We start from the raw sequence: 20,984 nt of genomic DNA, 5'->3' as shown, positions 1-20,984 counted from the left end.
TGGTTCTGTTCTCCAGTGATCCCCCTCCATCAGCCAAGTCATATTTCACAGCAGCCTCTGAAACTGCTCTGATTTATATCAGAAGATGCAACTTTTTTTGGCAGGACCATCAGGGGAAAGAAAATACATTGCCTTTTCCTTTCCAAGCTCAGCCACACCTTCAGCTGAGAGCAGCTCTGAACCGGGCACACGTATTTTTCTTGGCTTCAGCTCTGCAGGGTTTCCAAACACAGGCATAATAAGGGGTGACTGGTAATGCCGTCATGAGGCTGTGCAAACACTGCAAATCTTCTGTTAATCTCATATCGGACTTAGTATTCAGACTGGTCATTATGAAACTCCTACATACATAATGAATCTCTTCTACTTTATTTTCCCAAATAAAACAGACTGAAATTAAATTTCCTCCCTGAGAGCAGCTGTTGTGGGGTTATGATGAAATCAAGCTATTCAGAGAACTATTCAAAAGAGAAAGAAGACTGTCCAGAAGATTCTTCATGAGCTAAATAAAATCAGTCAATGCTGAGCTTGCAGCACTGGCAGATTACCTTCACCTCTACTCATAGATGGAAGCTAACACTGCATGTGAGAAGTAAGCCAGCTTTGATCAAAAAACTTGGGCTTAAAATATAGTTTCTTCCTTTCACATGATTAAAGAACTATTTATCTAGGATTAAGAGTTATTAAAGGCACTGAGATAGTGATACTGAATTTAAGGAGAAGAAAAAATTCTAGATTAAGGCTATGGTTTTCATTTTGAAATTACAGTAAAATTCCATGGAGAGTTTTTGGAAACCAGTTTCCTAACTGATATTATTCAACTCAACCTTTTTTTCCCACTCAAAATTAACTTAGTACCGTCTATGCCTATTAAGATCAATATATTTAAGCCCACAATGTCAGCCTTTACTGTAAAAATGTTATATGCTAACGCTGAAACAAAATACTGCAAAGAGATATCACTTCTGTACTTTATCATCAAATATGTCCTTACACCCTCTTGTGACAGCACTTGTGAAAACCAGTGGTAGAAATACTTGCCTTTTGAGGACAACTATAAGAAAGAGGAAAAATGTATTAAATTGGTGATGGAAGAATATAGAATAGATTCACAGTATATTCTGTTTACCAGAGCTGGTGTCAGTGTGCTATCATTAAGTCATCTAATAGGGAATGTGCCCGATTCACGAAGTGTTGTGGTAAGAGTGGGAGGAAGAGAAATATTTCCCTGTTACAGAGGTAACCGTTCCCATTTCATCATTCACTGGCAAGCCACAGTGGGACTTCACTGGGCTAAAGGCATTTGAATCATTCATACTACTGTGCAGCTGACGCCAGCATCAGGGCTATTTTCAGCTCAGGGAATACTGACAGCATGGTTGGCAAATGATGAATTATTTGTCAAGGGCACCATAGGCCAAATAAGTGTGTTCCCGTCTTCGGCTTTGAAGAAAATAGAGCACTTTGTTTATACGCCTGGTTGTTTTTGTGAGGCACGTTTCAGGCTGTGAAATCCTGTGCTCAATTGAAAGGGGATCAGCGGCACGGTGCAGGGAATAGAGTGCGCTCTGCTGGACACCGAACGCCAGTGCAAAAAGCAGTGTAATCCTCCGGGAATACACAAGGGAAAGGCTACAAAGACAAGTAAAAACAACTCTAGCAGTTGCTTTGGTGGCAAAAATCCCATATTACCAGGCTGCTAATCAATCATGCTCTTTAAAACCCTCTTACTTTTATTCACTGCAAGTATAGACTCCACTACAGTTCATAACGAACATAAAATTCACTGATTATCAAATCCAAAGACAGTAAAACAAGACCATTTTACATGAGCTGCCTTTTCCCAACTTCTGCTGGTTTGGTTCAGATTTGGACCTGTCTGTCCCAGAAGTATCCTCACTGTGAAAGGGCTGCTGCTGGACCCGCATGCAGACCTGACAGACCACAGGGACTGCCATCCCAAACCATCTTTGAAGTTGGTTACAGAAAACCTGGAGACAAACGTTACAGAAAAATCAGAGTACTTTGCTGATACACCACCCAGAAAGCCTTATGGTAAGGCTTCTAGAACAACTGACAGATCCCAATCATTCAAGTCTGAACACACTGGAAACAGGGAATAATATTTTCATTTCAGGGAAGAAGACGGACCAAGGCAGAGAGGGACATTACGGGCTTGTCCAAAACAACATGACAACATTTGAAGTCAGGATCAAATAAGGGAAACAAAAAGGCATATTGCTTGGGTTCTGGAGAATGTATATACAGAACAGACGGGGCTCTTTAGGAAGACATACTGACCTCTAGACTGTTTGAGTTAACAGGAAAAGCTGAAAAAATGCAATAAAATAAAAAACTAAAGCTTACTTGGTGGAAGAGGCTCATCGATAGTTGGGTAGTGATGATGGTCAGGCCTCAGAGAAGGAAGCTGGCTGACTGGCTGAGAATTATGGAGTAAAGGACAATCACCTATGGACAAGATATTCAAGACATTGACAGTCATTCACTGTTTTCACAATGTGGTTCAAAAAATGTGCTACTGTAAAACAAGTGATTATTTTAAAAATAGGTTAACCTGATGTACTAGCATCTCTGGGTATTCCTATTTCCAGGCACTACTTTAATAGCATCTCATATGGAAAAGAAGTATTAAAATAATGCAGTCAAGTCTCTTGAGTCAATGCTAAACTACTATAGGCCAAATTCTGGACTCACAGACACACAAGTGTAAGCGATAGAAGAATCAGGCTTGATCTCTGAGAGAAACTGTTCATGTACAACCATAGTCAAGCTTCTGCAGCAACTGGCAGGAACATGCAAAATCCTGGTTCCAACTTTTAATTCATCCCATCAGTGGAATACAAGGCTAAAAGCTGCCTTGGATCTCTTTCTGCTTTTCAAAAAGATCAGTGGCTGCCTCTGTGGACTGTAATGGCAGGATTTTGCAGTCTCTGCAAAACAGAAGATCATGCCCTTCTATAGGTATTTTTCAAAATTCAAAGAGTCCATGTTGGGTTGAAGGAAGGAGAATGAGAGAAGGACCAGAAACAGGTAGGAGACAGGTGGTAGAAGAGAAGGACAAAAGATAGTGAGATACAGTCAGGATCTGAGATAAGGAAGGAAGACCTGAGATAGAGAAGAGGGAAAGACGAAGCAGAAGAAAGACAGTCACACAGAATACAGTGCAGAGGAAGTTTTTAAACACTAACATTGTATATATGTCCATATATAGAATCACAGAATGGCTTGGGTTGGAATGGACCTTAAAGATCATCTAGTTCCAACTGCCCTGCCATACCTAAATATGAAATAAATGAAACCTAAGTACATGTCCAAACTCATGTTCTGTTGAGAGGACCAAGTAACTTAAGATCAAGTCAATGCTTATAGAATCCTTTAAGAACCTAAGAAGTTCTAGTAGGGATGAAAAAGCATTCCTTATCTTAGACTTAACATGCTAAAACTTCACAGGTTCCAGAACAAAGATTCCTTCTTGGCTTGTCTTTAAACTCTTAGAAACCAGGACTATTTATCCTACTAATGGACATATTTTCATATTGTGTGGTAACAGTTTTTGACTATAACCTCCAGCTCCAGGAAGGCTTGTTAATACAGATACACTCCAAATTGCATAAACATAATATTTATATACATCAGAAAGATGTAGCTTAGGGAAAAAGATATAGTAAGTGGAATGGCTCTGGTGATGTTGGGAATGCTAAGCCAAACTCATTGTGTACTAGCAGGTTTAGCTCCCTCTAATGTTAGAATCTTAACAGCCTAAGAATGAACATTTTGTAAAAAACCCCAAACATACACCAATCAGATGTAAAAAAAAAAATTACCCAAAAAAATTAAGTATGTGGTTTTTTTCTTAAAACAACCAACAGCTAGAAGGCAGAAGCCAATTTTGTATAAAACTGTAAAAAAACCTCACACCACCAAGAAATGAGAAAAATCACTTAGACAAAAATACTCCCTCTTCTAGGTGCTCTGATGATACCGTATGCCCTGTTAAATGTCTTCATTAAACCACTTGTGTATAGGCGTATCTCACAGATGTATCTGCTGCATGTTTTGAACAGACAGGAGAGTTACGTAAGTTTATGACTCAGTGCTAGAAGTCCATCTCTCACAGCCTTAAAAACTGTGCTGTTACTACAGGTGTTGTAGCACCGACTACCAGATCACCCGTCTATGTTTCTTTACTTACCTCACCACAATTGACTCTCCCCTAGCCAAGCCAGTGGAAGCATGGTAGTGTCAGTCACCTGGAGTGGGTGGAGGTGACCCCATCTACTGTATTTGTAACAGCTGCCAAGTCATGAAGCAACGTGCACATTGACTGAGGCACCCCCGGTGACACCCAAGGGAGTGCCAAGAGCTGGGCTGCCCTTCAGACACACGCTTAGCTAAACAAGGCAAAGACACCATGGACACTGCAGTGCCCTTTATGGAGGCTCAAGTCTTGGTGCTGCACTGAATCCACATGCAGAAGACACCCTTCCCACCACATCCCCTATCAAAAGCTCACACAGCCCAAAATAACCATCAAATCTGTAAGTATGGTCTCACACATACACCTGCTCATGCCCCCTTAGGTATACTTGCACGTCAATGCTGTTCACAAGCAAAGGCTCTTGCCTGCAAGGAAGGAAGCTGGGTTTCTATGCCTGTGTACTTCTGAAAATTTAATTATTTGTGCTAGGTTCTGCTCTACAGACTCAATAATTCCCTAGTCCCAGCTGTCTACAAAATATTTACACAGGCTGGTGTGTAAGGACACCCTTACACCTGTTTTTCTGCAGGGGTGGGGTCTGCGGCAAAGGAAGGTGCGAGTAAATAAATTGGGAATGGAGAAGGAAAACACAGGCGAATGCTTTAATTGGAGTTCCACAGTGATACCCAAATAGGTTATCCTTTTGCAGCCATTTTAATTTGGTGTCACTTATAGAGGGAGGCAGATGACTCAGAATTAGGGAATGCAAAGACTACCTCTTGACCTTGCTGCATACTCCTGCAGCTGAGTCCTTTACTTCTTCAGCTGGATAAAAATGAAACACTAGCTGAAGAAGAGAGGAGTGATCATCTCCCCTTCTTCATGTAACTGCATACAACATGAAAGGAGTTACCAAAGGGAAGGACTTAATGTAATTGTGAAGGAATTGGAAAAAATAGTACCTAAATTACAAAGACCAAAAAAAAAAAAAAGAAAAAAAAAAAAAAAGAAAAAAAAAAAGTATATTCTATATATTCTATCTCTAGGGAAGGATAGGGAGATGAGAAGTTTATTTAATGTAGTTAAATTTCCAAAGTATCTAAGAAAAAATATAAACCTCTGCTGAGTTGCCCTATGATCTGTGACATCTGAGGCACATTTGTTTGACACTTGGGGAATTGGAACAAACAGGGCTTGAAAATTGCATTTGTAAGAGCTTATGATTATATATGGCTAACAAACATTTACAGAAACTGGCCCAGACCTTTATCTGGTGCAAACTGGCATATCTGCCCTTTGACAAGCACAAGCTGGTCCTCTCACTATCAGAGACATGGCGGCACATCAGATATGTGATATGGAAAAATCCCAGGAAAAAAGGAATGAGTCGGTGGATGTGATAATGCTGATCTGCCACATAAGTACAGTAGCTAATCTTGATTTTATAATGATGCATGTATTTCTACAGTAATCCATATATAGGGATCCCCACCTGATTTAGTTGGTTTTGCTGGGATTTTTAAGGACAGGCTCAGTTATCCAACCCTCCCTGATATCTGGCCCAGCTCACAGCCCCAGAGTTTATAAAAAATAAACTGTGAGCTATCTGAAACCTCAATTATCTGATGCCTTCTGTGACATCTAGATAATCAGCGTTGCCCAGCACATCAGTTCTCAGAATCTAACCTTCTCTTCTGCTGCTTGGACCTGCTACTGGGGTGTCTAGACCCTCTGTGGCTCTCTGTGGATTCCCACCATGAGCTACTAGTTCATCTGGCCACTGGGAGGAGCCATCCACTTGCTCCCTGTCCAGCTCAGGGCTCTGCACTGAATCTGGCACTGACTCAAAAGCACTGTTCTCCTCCTCATCATCATCCTGTGAGGAGAAGACCGTGCTCTCGGAAATCTTTGCGCTGTCGACAGAGGAGAAGCGCGTATGGCTGGAGAAGCGATTGTTACTGTCGTAGCAGGAGGTGCTGTAGCACGAAGTGCTGTAGCAGGAGGTGCTGTAGCAGGAGGTGCTGTAGCAGGAGGGGCTGTAGCAGGAGGTGTCGCACGCCTCACATTCGTTGTCACCATTGGGCCTGGAGCTTGACTCGCTCTCACTTCCTGTCCTGGGGGCTTCCCCATCCAACAGCCCATCATTCAAGTCAGAGAGTTGCTCATCCAAGGTCCCAGGAGGCACTGTGCTCTGGCTGAAGTTCTCTTCAGCCTCATTTTCCAGAGGAGGCTCCGCTGCCACGGTCTCACTCTCACTGACCACCTCCTTATCCAGCACCTCCTTGACAGTAGACTCCTCATCATTCTCCCTGCCATTGCCACCATCTTGCTCTTCCTCTCCATCGCTGCTCATCTGTGCCGAGGGCAGGCTGTGGAGCAGGTTGTGGATCCGTATGTAGTGTGTGCGAGGGGTCTCCGGCTCACCGCAAGCTGAAGCTATGACTGTCTCAAGTTCAGACACAGGCAGGGAGCACGGCCTGTTTTTCCTCTTTGCTGTGGTCCTCAGTTGTAGCTTGTCTTCTTCCTCCTGGGCTGAAGCCCCTTCTTCTTCTTCCTGACTCTTCTCTAGGTCTTTGCCAGCATGCACATCTGCACTCACCTCATCAGTATCTACTGTTTCTATGCTGGTCAAGACTCCACCATCTCCCTGAATACCAGAATTGACTTCGTTATTTTCCCTAACTTCAGTCTCAGGAGGAGACACGCAAGCCATCAGATCCAACTGCTCCATGAGGTCCGTAGCACTCAAAGAAGGCAGCACTTCTCCTGGGACGGATTCCAAGGGCTCAGGAACTGGCACCGCATCAACCTCCCCATCTCCTGCTAGCTCTTCATTTAAGCTGTTCTGGTTGACTTCCCCAGGTGGTTTGACAGCCCCTGGGCTATCGACACTGTTCACAGTGTATCCATTTAGCTGTTCTGGAGCTGCACTTTCTGAGGTCACTGTGTTGATGCATGGAGGCTCACCGAGGCTTTCCTCTGTGGGGTTGTTCACAGGGCTTTCCGGGAGGTCAGCTGGCTCAGGATCTGCACTAATGGAGACCTCTTCATCATCTGTATGAGACAGGAAAAGAAATTACTTACTCTTTTAACAACAAGTGTTGACTGAACCAGAGGGTTGGCTGTGGGGGCACAAGCATCCCCAGCAATTTGAGAAAATTAAAAGCATAAAATACAGTGTGAAATGAGTGGGCAACTGAACAACTACCCAGAAGCGCTGAGGTTTTTTGCTAGGCAGTCTTTGCACAGTGGATTTAATCATGAGTTTAGTCATGGTGATAACCTGTATGCAGCACCCTGCCTCCTTGCAGCATAACCTGAAGGTAACACCTTCTTGAAACTCCTCTTTGAGCCAAACTGGCATCAGAGGAAATATTATGGGAATATGGGAAGTCTTCCCTGAGGTTTTAATGACATTCTTCTTGTCACACTGAAGCTGGCAAGACTCCGCAACAGAAAACATAAAAAACTGTGTTTGCCTTTTACCCCTGAAAGGCGAAAACTTCCCCCAAAATATCCCTTGATGTGATCCTCATCTGTACCACCTCCTCTCAGATGTCAAAAAACCAGGGCTCTTTCATGCCATCCAAATAATCAAAAGACCGATATCAGGGTTTTCCAGCAAGTGAAAAGCAATGATTTCCAGCCACTAACGCAGCTGCTGTTGGCTTGACAAAGTGTAGCAGAGATCTCAGAGAACCCATGAGGCAAAAAGTCCCTGAGAAATGCTATTGAGACTGTGACACAAAAACCAAGGTTCAACCTTAGACCATCATGACAATCACTTCCAAATAACTACAAGAGAACATGAACCAAAACCAAACCAAAAGGGAGGGAAGAAGTGGAACATGGAGTTATTTTTTGTTTTACCTTTTATTTTTTCATTAAAAATAATCAAATTGAGAAATTTTCTAATCGTCTTTATTGTTACATTCTCCATATTTACTTATGAAGTGTTCAAATGCAGATGACTCTACATATCACAGCCCATATAGCACTTTCACTAGGGCAGGTGATAGAGAAGCAGATGAGACTTTAGTTTTCCACCCTCTTTTCTCCCATTGATGTGGTGGAGTATTTGGAGCAGCCAAGAAAAGGGGAATATGAGACACCAGTAGCTCTATCCTAAGGGGAAACAGGGAAGAAATTGTGACTCACAATGCATCCTGTGATGGGGGATTTTATGCATGCCCCTTTGCTCATGACTGTACCTAAAGTTCCAGAGCAGCCAGGAATGAATTAAGATTTCTGAAGAGAAAGAATGCAAACAAGAAGAAAAACCCCCAAAAACCCTAAACCAAAACAAAAAAATTTCTAGAAATCTAGATAAATGATGGGTTAAGACTGAGAATTACCTGGATGGATGGAAGAAGTTATCTCAAATCGGAACTGCAGCTGGCCACTGACATGATCTGTAGGAAGTCTGCGACCCAGAGTGTAGCTTACAACCCTGTCCCTGAAAGAAAACAAATATTGTCACAATAGACTATAACCTACCCTATGTCTATTGTGCATAGATAAATCTGCTGCATCCTACAAAAATACATAATAAAATACATAAAGGCTATTCAACTCAGCCATGAGGGCATGTTGCCTTGCATACGAGAGAACGAATGGCAGAGGAGAGGACAATGTCTTCAATTACAATGGAACAGCTGAGTAAGTGAGTAAGACAGGGTGCTGGGATACATGAGCACATATGTATAAATATAGAGAGAATGGTAGGAATGAAACTTCTGCAGTATGGGTATGAAAATATTGACATGGGAAGCAAACAACTCCCACTTCAGCTACTGCAACAACACTTTGCTACTCTGCAGATCTGACCATCTACCTTTCCGTAAAACCTCGCATTGCTGTACTTTCTTCCCTTCACCATGTGAATAAAATTCAGTTTTCCTGTTCTTATTTACAAAACCCTGTGCAGGCCAGTCCCCGCATACCACCTTCTCTCTCTAAACTGGCTGAGTGACTGCTCTTCATCTCTTTCCACCCCTCTTACCTCTATGAAGCTGAAATATCAGGAGAACACCTTCCTGACAAGGTTGATCAATGACTCCATTCTGTCCTTGTGCAGGTCCCTCCCTTTGCCACACTTCATCCACCCCTCAGAACAGAATGAAACTATAGAAGAGATTAACTTCCCAGCTGCCCACAATGAGGCTGAATCAATCTTTGCAAAGCATTTCTTGAGTGTAAAGGATTCACTAAGTAGTAATAGTTATACATCTTTTGAAGAAACATAGTTCACTTCCAGTTGGGCCAAATATACTTGCTAGCACAGTTTCACATGCATTAGAAACTCACATAAATGAGACGACCTCAAGATTTGCATATGACCTCTCTGAACTTGTGTGCATACTTCTCACTGAGCTTGCCTGAGATTTAAATGCCACTATGGTATTAAAACTGAGCCAGATCTAGTGCAGGTTGGAGGCACTGCTCTTGGCAAAGTATATCCTTAGATAGACAGTGTTTACAACAAGGAAGTAAAATAGGAAGTTATAATCAGAAGATGATGAGAAATCTTCTCATACAGAGGAAAGCCAGTGATACCAGTTACAGGGTTCTACCTTCCCCAAGCTGTTCATATCCATCTGGTTTCTAAAAAGCTACTCTATCTTCTCTACTTGTGAAACAGGGAGTTATCTTAGTCCCTTCTGGTAGATTCAGCTGTCAATATCACAGCTAGTTTCTGAACCAGCTGTTCAAAAACACTTCCAACAAGCTCATCTTCCCGCTGTTCTGCTGAATCGAGATCCAATTTTCAGAAATGCCTCCTTGGAAACTGCATTGAGTATGCTTTCCTCAGAAGATAGTTCTTTTTCTCCTTGCTCTTCAAGGTCTGAACATTACAGGCTTAGAGCCAACTTTTTGGCTTTGTCTGATTACTATCCATCTCCCTTAAATTGGTTTGTGTTATTTTGTCCCAGGACTTTCATGCAATGGGGAAGCAGGGCAGCGCTTGTGAGCTCAAGGTTGTTCCTTGGCAGCAGGGTAGGGTCAGAAAGCATTAGTTACAACATGCCACATACATATTTTTATAATATTTCCCCTTTCCTGAGGTTAAAAAGAGGAGGAACAGATCTGGCATGATTTTAGCCCATAGTAATTCCCTGAAACCAGCCTGCTGATAACATTAAAAGAATATTCAAATTGAAAATATTGCACTCTCCAAATTTGCAGCCATGATACACAAAAAAGTCTTCTTTCCTAAATGCCAGCTCTCACTTTTCTAAATGCCATCCATAGGGTTATACAGGGAATTCTGTCTGGTCCATAGTCCTACAAATTCTAATTAAGACCAACACCATTTATCAGACAACTATCAGTTTAATAACTTCCCCTCAACATCATTATATCACAATAATGATATATCATCAGGGACTTCAGAACAGCAAAGCACTAGTTTAACAACGTAAGCAGCAAAATTTACCCTATGGCATGTCTTTCCAAGAGGCGCTGAACCGGCATAGACAGTTTTCCCAGAAAACGTTTGATGATCGGTCGGCTCTTTGCAAATTTGTCTTTAACTTCTATTTCCAGGACATCCGTGGGCAGGGAGACAAAGCTGAATTGCTGAAAGAAAGGAAGGGTACAGAACAATAAGCTGGTGGCCGGGCCACAGCAACACAGAGTACTTCAGCTGTGAGGCACACCTCAGCATAGAGAAGTGAGGATGTAGTGAGGTGAAGGATACATGATCACTCTTTTCAGATAGATTGTTTTGAAGTATCTCCATTTGTTGTTCATGTCTGCCCCAGCTCAGAAAGGAAGAACTCTGAAAATACTATTTATCTTGATCAGTCTCCTAACCAGGTTCATGCCACAGTCTCACAATGAACTCAACCAGAAGGCAAGCCATGGCACAGGCTACTGTCACAAACAATACTGAGAAAAATAGGAACAGTACCATCTAAAACTGCTCCTGTTACCAAGTGCATTGAAACGTGTTGACTGCTGTCTCAGGTGGTCTGGTCATAAAAACATTGATTTATTTGTAAGCAATGTTTCAGTAAGCTTTTAGAGACTTTGTGCATGCAAATCTGGGATAGGAATAAGGAGAGTGATATTTTAGGTTATAGGAACAAGCAGGGGAGCATTAGGGCACCTGGAGATGTCTAGATATCCCAAAGCTCAATTTAAAAATAGTAGTGTTGGGGTTTTAGGAGCTCTCCGGGGGTTTTTTTTCTGTTAAAGGAATTTTCCTCATACGTGTTGCTAGGGGGACAAATTGCTGGGTACTTAAGAAAAAAAAAAGACCTAGCCATTGGGGGAGGGCTGCATCTGGCTACTCTTTTGTTTCACCTGGGTGTGTGGACAGTTGGTCCTGGCGTTTGGACAGAGAGAGAGGCTGCTTTCTTCGGCTGCTTTTTTCCTTCTGCCAGAGAAACCCCAGGATTCCAAGCCCGCCTTCCCTGCCCCACTGGGAGCCGGGCTGTGGCCGCCCTGCCCCCGCCGGTGCTTTGAGCCTTCGCTGCGTTGTAGCCATGTTCGACCTGCCTGCCCAGACCTCTGCGGCGTTCCCCGTTTGGATACATTGCGTCTGCCACCCGGGATTTGTGCTCGTCCCTCCCGTCCCAGCCTGCCGTTCCAGCCTGCTGTTCCCGAGAGTCCGGGATCGGCTGCCCAGGGGTTTGTGAAGCCTTTGTTCCATCCCTTCCCGGGATCCCGGGGCACCGGTGCCACGTGCTCCCCGAGCTCGCTCCGGAGCGCCCCCTGCAGCCGCGGGGGAACCATCGCACCTGCCCTGCTCACCGGGAGCCGCCAGCGCCCCTGCCGGCTGCGAGCGGAACTGCACCCAAGGGGAAAGGGCCTGACAGCCGAGAAGGCTGGCACTGGGTTTGTGATTGTTTGCTGTTGCTGCCATAGTTATTGTTGCTTGTTTGACTTGTTATACACATATAGATATATAATAATAAAGAACTGTTATTCCTATTTCCCGTATCTTTGCGTAAAAACCCCTTGATTTCAAAATTATAACAACTCGGAGGGAAGGGGGGTCATATCTGCCATTCCAAGGGAGGCTCCTGCCTTCCTTAGCAGACACCTGTCTTTCAAACCAAGACAAGTAGTGAAAAGCAAATATATTAGGTAACTTGGCCTTGCTTTCTCCAAGACTGCCTAATTCAGTACAGGCATGGGGCTGGTGACACAGGTCACAATAATTTTTCCAAACATCCGCTACTACTAGAATATCATCAATCAAAAAAGCACATTTGTGCTGTGGTGCACAGTAGTAGGAAAACTGTCAAGCCACTGTTCACCTAACTGAGAGGTCAGTATTGATCTGGAAGACAACTTTTGTAGTAAGTGAATATTGAGATGGATAAAAAGATTTTTCTAGCTTTCCCCCTGCCAAACCCAATCTTCACAACAAAATCATTCTCTGGGCTATCAAGGCCTGGAGTTAAAGCCCTAAATCACTTGCTCTATTGAATCATGATCTAATTCAGACATGCTTCATTTAAACAGCTTCAAGTGAAACCAACATGAGCGGGATATTCTGTTAATCACACCCTGCAAAAATGCAAATAATCAGAGAAGTACAATTCAAGCAAGAGCGAAAGTGTTATTTTCTTTTTGTTTTCTTCTACAACTTTTCAACAGGCTACCAATTAAGATAAATGCACCAAACAGGAGAACCTGAATTCCCCATGTATACTGAAAGTTGCCTTAAAATAAGTTTTCTTACTATTACTGTTTCACCTGCTAAAAATCTTGAGTAACTGCTACTTCATGACACTTGAAAGCAGAAGAGGGGAATTAACTTTTAAATGAATTATTGCCATTTAATGAATTCTTCATTATTGTGGTGCTGACTCCTATATTGTAAAAATCTCTGTGAGGTGCAGCATGCACATACACAGGTAAAGAGCAAACTGCCCACAAGTGAAAAGTAAAACATACATGTAACGATCTGATGTCAATAATATATTGTCTTGCAGCTCTGAAGCAAATCAGAATCTACATGGAAATTTATTTTCATAGTATCACATGGAACCAAGCCTGACAGCTCCTTCCTTGAATAGGAAACATATTGACCTTTTCCAGAGTAATAATTAGGACCTGAACAGAGAGTATGGACCCAAAGAGCAAGATGTATTGGAATCAGCCAAAGAAAATGTCCCTTTTCCTTGAATAGCTATGCTTCAAGACATGCAAACATCAGGATATTCCATACAAATTGTAAAATCCAATTGTGTTCTGATTTCATCACCTGCCAACCCATTGCATTTTAGGATACTAAGACTGCCCTGGGACCAGGCCCTGGTCCATGATCACAGTTCCCAAATGTCTCCTCTAGGAGGATGCTCTCATGCATAATACCAGCAGCATTTTGGAAACACAATTAAGCCTTTAAGAGCAGAAGTGTCCTGTGGCAGAGCTCAAAGGCTTTGCCATTTGGAGGCAGCTGTGGTTCGAGATCAAAAATGAACTCACTGAAATGGGTTTGGACACAGTTTGCAAAACAGTGATAATTTTACATAATTCAGCTTTCCATTAGCTAAGCACTTACTCCTGCTGTTGCTATCATCTAGTCTAAGTCTTGTTGGGCAAGATTTTTCTAAGGCAATCTCTGACTGCAGGTGCCTCAGGCTCACACCATTCACACTGAAAAGCCAAAAGGAATGCTTGTTTGTAGAGCAAATGGGCCTCTAGCCCTCTGAAAAAATGGATCCCAGACAAACACCTTGGTTTGAGAACTCAGAGACTTACAAATGCATTTTCAAAAACCACCAAACACTTTTGAAAACATGCTTCTTGTGATATTTAATGATTGGAATGCAATATTTGGATGTGGAAGCAAATCACCATCAAATCCTAGTTTCCCTCTCTTCCTTCACCATCTTTTCTGACAAGTCCCAGACCCTGTACCTCAGCCACAAAATATTGATTGCACTTCCACTGTTCAAAGCCTTGGCCTTTCCTATCCTGTTTGGCCTCTACTATCATGTCTATCTGGAAGAGAAAGGACTCTGTGTTTCATGGTCTTATGCAACATAACTAACCTTAAGTAGTAATATATTACTGATAAAATAAATTAAATCCTTTCCTTGACTTTTTAGAGAAAAATTATCACACAGTAATGGCCAGTTTGTGAAAATGACAGCACAAGCTTCATATATAAGCTTAAAAAAAAAATCAAACTGAAAATCCCAAACAAAGGAAAACAAAACAACCTCATCAAACCCCCCAAACCCCAAACAAACAAACAAAAACCCAACACTGATTATAAATTCTGCAGTACCTTGGGTTCACACTCAGGGATGTTGTGATTAATAATTCATCCCAAGGAGGGGTGAAAAAAGGGAGGCTGCAAAATCACAACAGAGATAAAAATCAACTGTTGAGGAGGAGGGAAGTTTGATGTGGCTTCTAACACATGCCCAGAAATGTCACCATTGACAAGTAAAAGAGCTGCATTTTAAGAACAAGTCTGCTGACATTTTTTGATGTTACTATTACAATTTTTACTGTAAGTCCTCTGTTATTTGGAACTTTTCCTATTATTGCAACTCCTAGTGTTACAGAATTAACTCAGAAGTTCAGCTTTCACACTGAAGAAAGTATAACACTCATAGTTGCAAAGGAAAAACAAGAATACAAAAACTTTAGCATATGGAGCCCAAGTATATTATTTTTAAAAGACTTCTGATTTTTTGGACAGTCATTACTTCAAGCCAGATTCTTTCATCTTTCTCAGCTGGCATTGGCTACTGGATATTTTCTTTCACACTCTAAACCAGCAATCTTTACCCTGTATATTTTCATTTGGGCCACAGCTCACTTTGTGAGCCAGTTCATTGCTTGTTTTCGTTTTTCCCCATGAAAGTTTAAGTTCTTTGAATCACAACCACTAGTTCAAACCCTGCAAGACTGGTCAAGAACTTCATGGAACCTGCTGGAATCCAAAGACATTAAACTAAATTTTACACTGAGACTAACTGTAGAAGAGTACACTGAAGTTTACATAAGTGGGCTTTTTTTTCACAGTCAAAAAACAAAGTGAAAGTATAATTTCTGGGAGTTTTTAAATTCTGCTGTCACAATTTAACTTGTTCCAAAGTTTTAGCCTCTCCAGCTGTTCAGAGGTCCACCAAACTTGACAATGGCTTCATGTAAGTGGTCTGTGACTCTGTCTGAGCCTTTCTTTTACTTGAATTAAAAAAAATCTCCAAGGAAGTAATGGATTTCAACACAGGTGCTAACTCATCTACCAGAAGAGCTGCAGTTTCAAGTCTAAAGCCCAAGAACAAAACTTTGTCTAGTGACTGATTATGTATTCATTTGGATAACAGCAGACAACAGGACATCCGTAAAAAACAATTCACAACAATTTATTTAAGTAATTACTAGAACTTGTTTTCACTTGATCCACAACCAAAATTCAAGTAAAATGCATTGTATAAAATTTAGGGAACAAAATTCTTGCAAGTAATGGGCAGACCCCAAATTTATATATGATCTACAGCAGTCAGTGGATAAACAGATAACAAACAAGAAGTTAAATCTCTATTCTCTGATTAGCTCAAGCCAGTAATTACCTACAATGTTGCATGAGCACAGTGCATTGCCCTGTCTATCACACCAACTTGGTGCAAAACAACTCTTAGAACTTGAGATGATACTTGACACAGCACACTCCACAGAGGAGAAGGCAGACTGCCTCAGCAGAACCAAATGCCGTTAGGAATAACCTGTTTTTCACAGACGGCCTGGCCCTAGAAAGAGCCTCTGACCCCATCTTGTCACTGTGGTATCTGATCCTTACCTGCTAGGGATGCAAAGGGTCTCCTTTATAGGAAAGATGAGGAGGTCCTCCACTGAAAGGAGGAAGTAGTGAACCAGCTGCCCTTGCGTCTGGAAGAATCCCAGACTGAAAAACCCCCAGAGTTAGAGGCTTTGGAAAAGAGTACAGACATCCAGAGGGGAAAACCTTTTTATTTTCCTTTAGAAATATACTAGGACTGTTAGAGGAAATGGTTGTCTGTCAGGTGTATTCCTAAAAAGAAGTTGCAATCAGAAAGTCTGAACACAAGGAATGATTGAAGATCCCTGGTACACTCAGGAAAAATAGCACTTGTGAGCTGCAGAATGGAGGCCTTGTGGAGGCTGATGTTTCCTAACCTCTGGAATACCTTGGCCATGTCTGCATTAGGAAGATTTATGGTACAATAAATCTGGAGATCTGGAGAGCAAAGCAGCTGGTGCTGTGCACGTGATTACCACATCCAGACATGTTGCAAGGGTTTTACCATAAAGTGTCTCCAGGCTGGTGCCCTGGATTGAACTCCCATTTATTGTCTGAAAAGCACTCGGTGCGCTCCTGGAGCACCCCTGTTCGCTTCCCTTCTGTTGACAGTAACTGAGTTCATGCACTTCAGGACTGTCAAGTGGTGTCTTTAGGGGGGGAGCAGGAGATTTGCTTTGAAATAGATCTCTTGAATGGAACACAACTACTGTTATAGATGGACCCAGTGAATTGTTAAGAACCATGTTCAACAGAACAAGTTAGTATGTGCATTATTTTCCCAGTGTCTTCTTCAGTTATTTCCTTTTTAGGGTGTGATTGCATCTCCCTGGAATTATGATGACTAGGAGGAAACAGATTTGCTCTAGATGCAAAGTCATTACACCTCTCTACTTTCCCTACTTCATCCATTTGTCAATGCCTGTCCCACTTATTAAAGTGCCGAGAGATGCAATGACTGCTTTGTTCCCACACATTTAATGCAAAGAGGGAGTAGGACAGGAGAGAGAGATCCTTTTAACTCCTCACTAAGAGAAGAGCTGCAGCATTATAACATCTTATTAGACATGGAGAATCTGTACCAGGCTCATCCTTAAAATGTCCCTGCCAATGGAAAAGCTTTAGCTGATATTTTCTCAGGCACCAAGAATCAACAAGCTGTAATTAATTATTTCCATAGAAATACAGAAATGGAGGGCGAGGAAAGAGCAAAAGTGTCATGATAAAGAAAATCACAGCAACATATTAACATATTAAGTCTTCTTGGGTTAAACAGTGTATCATCAATCTGGGCTCTGGTCAGTAATAAGTCATTAGGATTCTCCTCTCATTTACACAGATTTTACACAGCTGCCTCCTGCAGATTCACTCTCACAAGAGACACAAATCAGAATCAAAACTACCTAGAATCAGCTGAGACATTCATATTCTCACACCATCTCAATGATCTAAATGTAAATCTGATTTCACGTTACTGCTGCCATCTTCAAGCACGATCTGTAAACACTGTAGTAAACACCACTGAAGGAATTTCAGATAGTAACCTACTTTTCAGCGCCTATTTGCTTCTAGACCCAACAATGGTTTTACAGACACAGATGATTAATTTAATTAACGTGAACAGATCTTGGGGGGACCTTAATGCATGACATATAAGGTAAAGAACAAAGGCCTGTGCTAATGCTGACCTGGCAGAATGCATCTATAGCCATTTATGAGATAACAGAACCACTTCCAGAGCTTGGAATAGTTTTCATAGAAAGCCTCCACTGGTGATGATTCACTTCCATGTTTTATTTTTACCAAAGTTGTTTGCATTCCTGAATACAGATGGATCCCAGTGACTCAATAGCACTGTCAAAGAAGTTGTCAAAATGAGCAGAGTATGTCCATTAGCACCAATTAGACAAGTTATGGGCAAGCCAAATTCTCTAAAAACAGTCAGTATAATAACTGGTAGACAGTATAATAAAGTCAGTATAATAAAGGTAGATAAATTATACACTGGTGACAGGAAGAATTGGGCTCTCAATTTGGAGCTGAATAAGCAATAGAATTAAAAATAAAATTTATTTGTGATATCCATCATGTACAGGGATGATACAAGCAGAAGTAAATCTTAAAAGGCTGTGAATTACATTTGATGGATGAAGACAAATTTATTCTTTCAGTTGAATATTTCATTAGTGAGTTTTGTTTCAAATACTCCAGTGAAACAATTACAGTCTTAATGCACATGCCACTCTACATCTGTATTACTCTGTTCTCCATTCAAAAACCTCCTCTACACGTCACTACCTTCCCATATAACACTACTTACACCAACAGCTGGATAAGCTCATCAAGAATTCCCATTTCTTAAGCTTTCTACAGTACTCCTTAGTGACAAGACAAAATACTGCAGAGTCAGTAATGCCAAAAGCAGAGCTCCACTGTTGCCAAGGGTGGGGACATGCCTACGCCTACTGTGAGAGATTGCTGGAACACAGCAGGGACTGCAGGGGGCCAAAACCAATGCAGTTCTTTATTCTGGCATGGCACAATTGTTGGGGTTTTTTTCCCTACCATAAAAGGGGTGCACATAAATACATTTTGATGTTCTAAAGTCTCATTCAATCCTTTTCACTGAACTCCTTCAAAGTCAGCTAGGGCCTTCAGCAAATTTGCTTTCTGTATTTCTCCCTCAGATTCATCTCAGAATTGTCTACAAATTTATCAGCACAGCAAAGATTGAAAATATTTGAAGACACTTATCAGCACTAGTATACAAAGCTAGCAAGACTGATAGTCTTCCAGGTGCAGAAGCTGCAAGTAAAATGCTGTTCTAGAAGAATAATGTCTTAAAAAAAATCGAGATGATTTTTCACACCATAACTCATTCCTGAAGAAGCTAAAGTTGTCATGGGCTTTCACACTTCAATCATCAACAGATATTAAAATCCATAGCTGTAAAGTTACAGCTTGTCTGTGTAGTCAATGTTTTACTCTTTACCTGTGCATGTGTTTAGAAATGTTACACAGTGAACCTACCACTGCAAGGCTTTACTCAGTCCTGATGACACCTTTGGTGAAACTCATACTAAATTCAGGATCTGGATTTTACTTCACCTATATATTGTTTTTATGCTTAGGTGTGAAGGCCTCCAAGGTTCTGCAGCATATTCTTTTGTATTTGCCAGCAGAAGGGGGAAAAGCTTATCCAGATTAAACAATAAGGAGCTCAATCAATGTGATATTTCTGTTGCTTTTGTTTTGGACTTCTGTTGAAATTACGGAATGATTCTGTGAGGCCATGGTAGGATTGTCAGCGTTCTACTGTTCTGAATACTATATCAAAATCAGATCACATATAACCCACACTTCAGTTTAAATTCATACTGTTGATTCAAATACACTAAAATACCTTCAATGGGTTTACTCTGTTCTGGAAAGACTCAGCTTTGCTCAAGCATCCCCTGCTTGTATGACTCTAGGTTTGTGCTACATCAGGTAGCACCTGTTGTATCAGCCAACATAAAGCCTCTAGAGACACAGAGAGTTAATGCAAACCCCTTATTGCCTGACCTGACTACTTTGGCAAAGTGTTCTTCAGTCCTGGAACTGCTGGGTGGTCTATCACACACCAGTTCAGCATTCAGGATCACAGAATCAGTGCTCAAGTTATAACTCTGCATTAAGAAAAGCAGTCACAGACCAGCACTCAGTCAGCCAGTTGCATCTTGGCATTCCTGCAGGCAGCATCCAAACCCAATGCTTCTATCACTGAGGATGGCCTGCACTACAGAAGCCTTCTCTCCCTAAACCACCTCCCGCTGGCATTCAAGTCCCTCAGTGCTTCCTTCTTCTGATTTTGCATCGGTAATCTCAAGAGACAGCTTACGTGAGAAATTATTCAAGTGAAATATTTTTGAAAGGTTGTGAGGTATCTGAGGTGCAGAAAGCATAAGTTACACAGCTGAAAATACTGTAAATATGTGTATCAGGTCTGTCATACTAACTGCTATTTGTTAAGTGGTCTTGCTCTCTGCTTATTTGCATCAATTCATTCACCAGTGAAATGTGGCTCTCTTCAGAGTGATAAGGCAGCCATCCCAAACACTCTTGGTCTCAACTATAATTTAACAGTATTTGTAAAAGCTGAGGCAAAGAAACAAGGAGTGAAAGAAGCTGGAATTGTTTCTGCAGGAAGTTGAGATTGTTTTTAACCTAGTAGTGGGCTCCCACTTTAAGGCAATCTACTCCTCCACAGTTAGATTATTGGAGTTGAAATTCAATGCGTCATTTAACAGATGACGCTTCCTACTACTTAAAATATGCTGAGTGGTTGCATCAGCCAATTTCTATAGTCATCTCACTGGCCATTCTTCAGAGTTCTCTTTCCACTCACCAGTAAATAAAACAAAAACTGAGGAAACGGTCTGCTCAAGCTGCCATAGTGTCAGAGACTGAAATGTTTTCATTTATGACTTAAACATTTTCATGAAAAACTTTTAAAACTGTATTACAAAAGCTGCAGAGAAGACTACCACACCCTGGACAGGGCTCTGAGAGGCCCTGGGCCCGCTGATGAAGATAACGTAACAACTCAGGGCTGGGGACAGTCACAAAGCACAGGCTTAACACCTCAGCAGTGGAGCTCACGGCCCCAGGGCTATCAGCTGCCAGGCTCGAACACACCCTCCACCAAAGGGTGGGGGGAGAGAGGCTTTGGGTGTGTGCTGGAAAAGCCTCTGGTGAGAGGCGCAGTGACCGCCCATCCTCCACGTGCAGAGGAGCCCAGCTGAGGGACCCTTCACCCAGGGAAAAAGCCGCATCCATGTGAAGGACAGAGGGGGTGTCACGGCCCATCAAAGGCCCCCCTAAGGGGTCCCCAGACCCTGCACCACAGATGATGCAACAAATCCAGAGTCTTGCAAGGGACCGTGTCAAACTGGCCCCCTGCAGGGGAGGCACCTGGGTGTTCCCACCTGCCCAAAGCGGGTATTAATCCACAGGATTCTGTACTCTTCG

At 42.0% G+C, this 20,984-nt stretch overlaps 1 protein-coding gene across 8 annotated transcripts in view; it reads right to left on the bottom strand.

Moving 5' to 3' along the window:
* The window catches only part of HECW1 (HECT, C2 and WW domain containing E3 ubiquitin protein ligase 1), a 272,346-nt gene that overhangs the window by 69,280 nt on the left and 182,082 nt on the right, over positions 1-20,984 (bottom strand). For 6 of the 8 annotated variants that reach the window (XM_032103814.1, XM_032103793.1, XM_032103802.1 and 3 more), the window contains 4 exons: positions 10,656-10,798; positions 8,575-8,675; positions 5,906-7,273; positions 2,368-2,469 (listed from right to left, as the gene is read on the bottom strand). In XM_032103814.1, coding sequence (XP_031959705.1) covers positions 2,368-2,469; positions 5,906-7,273; positions 8,575-8,675; positions 10,656-10,798 — 1,714 coding nt within the window. The remainder of the gene's footprint in view (positions 1-2,367; positions 2,470-5,905; positions 7,274-8,574; positions 8,676-10,655; positions 10,799-20,984) is intronic. The other 2 variants (XM_032103833.1, XM_032103861.1) reach the window with 1 other exon arrangement.

Source organism: Corvus moneduloides, chromosome 1 (genome assembly GCF_009650955.1).
Source record: "Corvus moneduloides isolate bCorMon1 chromosome 1, bCorMon1.pri, whole genome shotgun sequence".
NCBI lineage: Eukaryota > Metazoa > Chordata > Aves > Passeriformes > Corvidae > Corvus > Corvus moneduloides.
This window is presented reverse-complemented; position numbering and strand designations above follow the sequence as displayed.